Source organism: Hyalella azteca, unplaced genomic scaffold (assembly GCF_000764305.2).
Source record: "Hyalella azteca isolate HAZT.00-mixed unplaced genomic scaffold, Hazt_2.0.2 contig16588, whole genome shotgun sequence".
Classification (NCBI taxonomy): domain Eukaryota; kingdom Metazoa; phylum Arthropoda; class Malacostraca; order Amphipoda; family Hyalellidae; genus Hyalella; species Hyalella azteca.
Window position 1 is genome coordinate 700,788 of NW_025946404.1, and position 7,353 is coordinate 708,140.

At 37.4% G+C, this 7,353-nt stretch overlaps 1 protein-coding gene across 2 annotated transcripts; it reads right to left on the reverse strand.

Annotated features, from left to right (window-relative positions):
- Positions 1-3,125: 3,125 nt before the first annotated feature.
- On the reverse strand, positions 3,126-7,132 carry LOC108669088 (putative nuclease HARBI1). 2 transcript variants are annotated; one of them, XM_018156376.2, is made up of 4 exons: positions 6,810-7,132; positions 6,239-6,358; positions 5,754-5,822; positions 3,126-5,498 (listed from the first exon to the last, which is right to left on the reverse strand). In XM_018156376.2, exons 1-4 carry the CDS (start codon positions 6,950-6,952, stop codon positions 4,472-4,474), a joined length of 1,359 nt encoding a protein of 452 aa, XP_018011865.1. In that variant the 5' UTR covers positions 6,953-7,132; the 3' UTR covers positions 3,126-4,471. The 2 variants fall into 2 exon arrangements, with proteins under 2 accessions (XP_018011865.1, XP_018011864.1); XM_018156375.2 differs by having other exon boundaries at positions 3,126-5,501.
- Positions 7,133-7,353: the final 221 nt, after the last annotated feature.

The following is a 7,353-nucleotide window of genomic DNA, read 5'->3' on the forward strand; positions in this document are numbered from 1 at the left end:
CTGATTTGAGCAGTTTGAACTGTGTGATCTATAATCATAATAATAATGTACAACAGTACAATTGTTAATTGTACATTATTATTAGATTGTAGCTACTGACCTACTGTTAGTACTGTAGAGTGTAGAGTGTACTCAGTGTAGCCTGTATCGCTCACCGCTCAGAGCCTCAGCTGCTCACTAGACTCCTAAATTTAAATTATTTAAGATGACTAAACGAGCACTTGGCAGCAGTTGAGTTGGCAGTAGCAGTAGTGCACTGCGAGTTGAAAGATAGTTAAAAATTGACCGACTAAAATCACTAAATCAATGACACAAACAGCACCCACAGGTGTCTCACGCCTCACGGTAACTGAATCAGTGCAACAGGGTAAATTTTGAGGACAGTGACACATATTTACCGTGGTCGTGGTGAATACAGTACGAGTCATATGTATTGGTGATTCAAACTCATGTGGTTCAAAACTTCAATAAATAAGTAAGCATCAAGTGATTTGTAAATATTTTCCATGGACACACATATCCTAATTTCGCTACAAAGTCAAGTTCTGTCAATAAATATTAAGACATATTTGTTCATGGGCCCATGGGGCCATGGCTATCATTACAACATTTAGCCGCAGACAGCTCTAATAACCGCTACGGCAACGCAGACGAAAAAGCTCGATACGAAATCTCTACATTTGTGAAGGTGCTCCGTAGTCCCAGCCCGTCGCTGTAGCTTGTTGCAACATGTTACAAATAATGTTTCCCTACAACTAATTTTTTCACACCGCGAGCATTGGGCTCATTTTTTCAACTCAAATTTCCCAGTTTTTCATAGCACATTATTATCAAGGAATAAATATTTCCAAATTATTTACTTCATGCATTATATGGCACTGTCGGTTAAATTCGCATATTTCGGTTCAATACAAAAATCGGTTTTGTTTATGTTAAGCTGCGTTAAAATAAACACCAGTAAGTAGGTAGCCTGAACATCACGGAAAATTTTTTGAAACCAAAGATAGTTTATTATAAAGATATTCTATAGTTAAATTGAGAATAGCGCAAATTATTGTGCAGCGTTTCAATCATTTCCGCTTTTGACACGTTCCTTCAAGCGAAATGTAGAACAATTGCATCTGTTACATCTACGTTGCATGCTGCATTACCATGACAGGTTGTATTCATGTTACGGGTTGCATTTATGTTACGGAATTTATTTACGTTAGACGGCGCAACAGCGTGACATTGGACTACGAAGTCCTAAACTCATCATAAGGTCATAAGGGTTATATTTATGTTAGGTGCTGTATTACTACCGTTGTTTTCACATGGCGTGTTGCATTTACGTCAAGTGTTGTATTCACATGTTTTTTTTTTCAAGATATGTGCATTATTTAACCAGTTTAACGACCATGATAACGAAAACGCTCATGGCGTGCTTCGACTTATCGCAAGTAGATTGTAATTTCGATTATGCATTTTTCAAAGTTAGTCCTACCGTTCTCGTATAACTCGTAGATATATTCTAATCTAAAGTTATGAAGCCAAGCGCTCCACGAACGCAGTCCAGCCGGTCCAAGAACATGGTTCATCTGGTCCACGAACCTGGTACAGGCGGTTCCAAAACACACGAACAACATCCAGAAGGTCCATGAATATGTTTTATCTAGTCCACGAAAACACACAAATGATGCACCGAATCTGCGAACATGATTCGTCCGGTCTGCGAACGTGGTTCATCAGGTTCACGGACCTCGGCCATCTACAGTGTACGAAGATGGTTTTCCAGTTCCTGATATTTATCACGGTTGGTCAATTTGTAATATACATATAAAAAATTACAATACAAAAAATACAGGCACGAACCTAGAGGACTAAAAAATAAGTCCCGATTTATTGATGATTTTTTTTAAGGATTTTTAATGGGAAATCTGCTTCCATAATCACTTGAAGATTACCCAAATTGAGACCAGTGTCATTGCTAGATTAACAGTCGTATTGTAGAAAAAAAAAACATCAAGAAGATATATAGTACAACTAAATATCACATCAGCCTGCGTGCAGAAACATTTAATTCCTGAAAATAATTCCAAGATAGAAACAAAATTTGTCTTGAAAGATTCAAGTCCCACTTTGACTTTCCGAGCAAATGTGGATACAAATACTTTTCCATACTTCTAGACCGTTCCGGCACATTTTCTTTCCTCGCCAAGGAAATAATCTAAAAGATATTCAGCATATAATATGTAACAATGTTTCAATTTTTTGCTCAGTGATTAAAACGACATAACCACGAAGTGCGTCACGGCAACGATAAATGTAGTAACATCCTTCTGCGTTCTAAACTCAAGCACTTTTCACTCGCACATGCCGTGTCTACAGATGCTGGGGGTCACGCGGCTCCAAACGCACTAATATGGTCGATGTCGTATAGTTTGATCTAAAGCACTTAGATGAGAGCGAGATTGGGCCGCTCTACAAGCTAATCTAGATCGAGAACTTGAATGATAAGGGAAGTGATTATCTGGCGCTGATGGCAAACTAGAGAGTGATAGCATTCAAGGTCCACTCTGAACTGTCACTTTCAGATAATTCAAAGAAATTATAAGATTTTTCGACAGGGAGGAGTAAATCGGCCAATAATAATGTAGAAAACTCTGTTTTAATAATGAATCTTACGGTGAATGTCAAGGGATTGCAGGTAATTGCGCAATTTCAAAGTGGTGGTCGTGTTTCGAATGTGCCGATCGTCGGACCGCGATAGCGGTGGGTGAAATTGTGGACAGAAGTTCATGTTAGAGCATATTACAAAGGAATATTGATGACCAGGCGCTTCCTGCAAACCATCTCTCACCAAAATCTCTGCAGAGCAGTGAGCACCATGCCTTTAATAAATACTATTTGTTTGTACTATTGTACTATTTATTTATTAATACTATTGTTGTATTAATAAATAAATATTTGTTCATGAAATTAAAAGTATCACGCATGTCTTTCCAACGCGTGCTGCCTTTCAGCAGCAGCCACATATCCAGCATCTAAACCCAAGCAGGACTTAGTGCGTCACGCGCGCGTCGAGGATACATGGCTGCTATTGAAACATACCAAACCAGTTCAGGCCCTTCGATAAACCACACAGAATGGTAGCATCAGTTTGTAATTAGCGACAGATGAGAGAAGGTACTAGCAATCTCATGGCGAGGAATATGTGGAAGCGATTGTGAGAGATGATGGAGCGCATCAACAATCTGATGAGGAATATGTGGTGGCGATTGCGCGAGATAATAGGTCGTACTAACAATCTGGCGATCATTAAATGGTGGCGATTGTGAGAGATGATAGAGCGCATCAACAATCTGATGAGGAATATGTGGAGGCGATTGTGAGAGATAGGTAATAGGTCGTACTAACAATCTGATGTCGATCATTATGTGGTGGCGATTGTGAGAGATAATTTGAGGGTGAATAATGGCTGTAGTGGGTGCAATTAAAGTCATTATGCGATGAGCATTATAGAACGGCGGATTGCTTAGGGAATCTCATCTCGATTCTTTACATATTAGTACTGAATTGCTAGACTTCGCACGACAGCAAGATTGGTGGCAATAACGTACACCTGAGAAAAGCACAGACCTTCAACTTTAGCAGCATGTTGGGACTTTAATAATAATCTGCTAGATGTAGTCTGGTTGCAAGATTATCATAATGAGTGAAAATGTACGTTATTGTTCATAGTTCAATTTTAGGATTTACACTCGCTGGGTTCTATTGATTGGTGTTATCTTTGCGGCAGAAGATTGAACGGAATATTGGTAACGTAATAATATAGTTCGATAGTCATATAAGCTAACAAATGTCATTTATATATCTACTTGATTATTAGTCAATACAAGCAATAGTTTACTACAGTTTTTGACCTTCCTATGTAAAGTCTAGTTACTACAATCACTGGCTCATCATGAGGTTACTTAGATAGACAAGGTTCTGTATATAGGCAATGCATGACCCCAATCGGTAGTCGCGTTTCACTGCAGGATAAAAACCAATTGATAATGTGCTCATAGAAATGCCGCTCAACTGATGAATAAACATTGAGATTCCTCACATTATGATATGCGGAACTAGTAACAGGTAGCGTATTTGGGACTAGGTTCCTCACATTCGTAACAGGTAGCGAAACTAAAAACGATGAGATACAATACTGTCAACACAAAGACTTGTCAGCCAGCTCATCACACAAGATTAAGTAAGGCACTCGTTCCATTATTATACTAATTTTTTTGGAGATGCCAAAACATATCTATAAATGGAAGCTAACTTCAAAGCAAGGCAAAAAAATAACATATGAAATATTATTCAATGGTACAAATTAAATACTACATTGTTACTGTTTTTAGTACCGATCAGCCATCAAGCAGCCACAACACTGAATATTTTTATTCACACTCCAAGATGAATTAAAGCTCTGATGAGACGCGCTTGTTTACTACGAATCCAGAGCCTGGCACATTTGGTCCACGAGACGAGCTCGCTTCGCAAGAGCTGAGGCTGGTGCGGCAACGATCTCAGGCTCGGGATGGTTGAGACTTGTGGCGTCTTCATTTGTTATCAAGGGCCCTGCCCAATGGTCGTTGTTGTCGAGGCAGACGTTGTGCAGGATGCAGCAGGCTGTCGTAAATTCTACCACTCTCTCTATACTCATTTCCAGTTTATTCAAAGTCTGGAACCTGCTTCTCATTTCTACAAAAGTTGAAGGCGTGATGGACTGCGTCTTCAGGAGCCTTTCATTGAAATCAAGATTTTGGTCGTTGTTGACCTCATGAGCTTTAAAAGGAACCATCAAACCATCTCGTAGCTGGAAATTTTCACTACCAATCAAGTGATATTTGTCAAGTGGGAAATAGTCGTTGGGAATGTTGTCCAGATTGGAGCCCAAATCTGTGCTTTCCAGGCATTTTTGGTCTGTAAACGTCCCTGGATAACCAACACTAACGTAAGTAAATTTCTTTTGGGCATCACAAATTGCAAGCAGAATGATAGTATATTTTCCTCGTGAATTTCGGTATTCATCGTGCATCTTCTCAGGCGCTCGAGACACAAGATGCATGGCGTCAATAGCACCAAGAACACCAGGAAATTGATGAACCTCGTAGAATTCATCAGCGGTGGATTCAGGCGAAATAGGCCATTTGATGGCATTGGTGCTCAACAAATTGATATCATTGATAGTCCTGCAGACCAGCCTGCAGATATTAGCTTCACAGTAGCCAAATAAGTTATGTAGATCCTTGTATACTTTCTTGCTAGTCAAATATATGATGGTCATGAGAAGTCTTATTCTTAGGCATATTTCTTGACTGCGTCTTGCTGATGTATCTCTGGTCACCTCACTAATGCGTGTCATGAGATCCTCAAAGGTTGACCGCGACACTCCAACACATGAAGCGAAGCATTCATCCTTCATGAAGCACAGCTGAGCAGCGTAGTTGTAGCCTTGAGCGTTGCGACGTGGCCTGCTGCAGCAAATATGTAGATTAAAAATGCACATCTAACAGATTTCTTCTAACTCCACTTTAGTTTAATGTTACTAAATGAAATAGTGACTAAAATTACATGATTGCAGGATGTTTGATCGTGGTGAAGAGCTGGAAAAAAGGTGTAGTTATATGAGCATAATTTATTGAAAAAGTCAAAGAAAAGAGGATCTAAGCAAAGCATAATCAAATTTGTACTATTCAAAAGAAAAGAAAATGTGAAAGAAAACTCACCCAAATTTCCGGGTTATGGATTTATTCACACTTATTGTCTGAAGATCTGATGATTCTCCACAAGGATTCCTGTAGAATCAGGATATAGATATGATTTTTCTAATAGGATTTAAATAAACCATACTGCCAATCATCAAAATTTTAATTCTAGTATTCATATTTCAAATGAAGAAACATCAGAACAAATAAAAATTCCAAGAATCATATAAATTAATTTGATACTACTGTTTTAATATTTGACTTAAAAAAATCAGCATCGATGCAGTCAAATTTGATCACATTTTCCAATTTTAAACTTGAATGAATTTCATTATTTATAATATGAATAATGGAATTTTAGTTCATTTCATTGCCAAAATTATAAAGAATGGAACACCCACTTTCCAAGCCAGTACCTACTATGAAAATTCAGAATTTGAACTAATTCTATTGGCACAAGAATATGCATCCTTTCCACTGTAAAATAATATTCATTGGTAACTTGCCTGGCTCTCAGAGGCACAATACGCTGGATATTAGGTTCTTGGGTAATGCATACAGTTTGTGGGGAGTCGTTGCGATGCAAGCGCTTGACTCGGATCTTGTGTTTAGGAGTAAGTTTTGTGCTGTAAGAAAAGTTCCAACAACAAAAATAGGTAAACAAAAATGTTCTATAAAAATTTTTGGGAATTATTTCAAACATTAGGTAGGTAAAAAATCATTATCAGTACCAGAAAATGTTGATTATCACACCAAGTAAAAATGTTTATTATTTATTGATTTAAATCATATTTGAAATCTTTGAAAAAGTCTAAAAATTTCAAATACATTAGAAATCACCAATACTTAGCTATAACTATCTGGAAGCATTTTTTTTCAAGTTCTAGAATTGTTTCTCTCTACTGGAGAAGAAAAAAGCACAAAAATAATTACTGATTCGATAAAAATTAAGCAAATTGTTTAGTCTTGTCATATTGAGAAGAGATAGATGAAACCTTCAATATTTAATTTAACAGGGAATGCCTAACAAGTTTCCTTTAAATCAAATGAAATTTAATATAAACATTAATTAATTACCTTGCAAAATTGATGAAAGAGTTGCATGCTGAGTAATGGGAATAGATGACTGACTGTTGCCTGAATTCTTCAGTTCCAGCTTCTTCTCCTATTAATTTGAAAATCATGCTTCCAAATTTATGCCCAACACTGAGTAAATCCATAGTAGAAATATCTTTGTATAATTAAAACTGAAATGGGGTCCAGAGACGACAGTATAAAATTTCCAAATGGCTTATTTGACTTACGCTCATTCTTGAATTTTTCAGCAGCTCTTCACTCCTACCATACACCGTGTTCTTCATGACACATCAAACAACTTAAGAGAAGGTAGTTGAGAACTGGAAAACCTTGTAAGAAAAAGATATAATGAGACAAGAGGCCATTAACATACACTGAGTTAATCATAATGTAACTTATTTTTAGTAATAATGCACAGTATGATAAAGGTTTTTCAATAACTCTAATCAACTACACAGCATGAGGCAGTTACTCAGAGAGCATGCCAGTACAAGATGGGAATGATGATGGACAGGACAAACCCTAGAACATCATTTCAATATAT

Excerpts from the sequence above, each read along its gene's own strand:
- LOC108669088 (XM_018156375.2), bottom strand. The coding sequence starts at position 6,952 with ATGGATTTACTCAGTGTTGGGCATAAATTTGGAAGCATGATTTTCAAA. Across the intron at positions 6,359-6,809 it reads TCTTTCATCAATTTTGCAAG|CACAAAACTTACTCCTAAAC; the intron begins GTAATTAATTAA and ends CTTTTCTTACAG. Across the intron at positions 5,823-6,238 it reads ATTGTGCCTCTGAGAGCCAG|GAATCCTTGTGGAGAATCAT; the intron begins GCAAGTTACCAA and ends CTGATTCTACAG.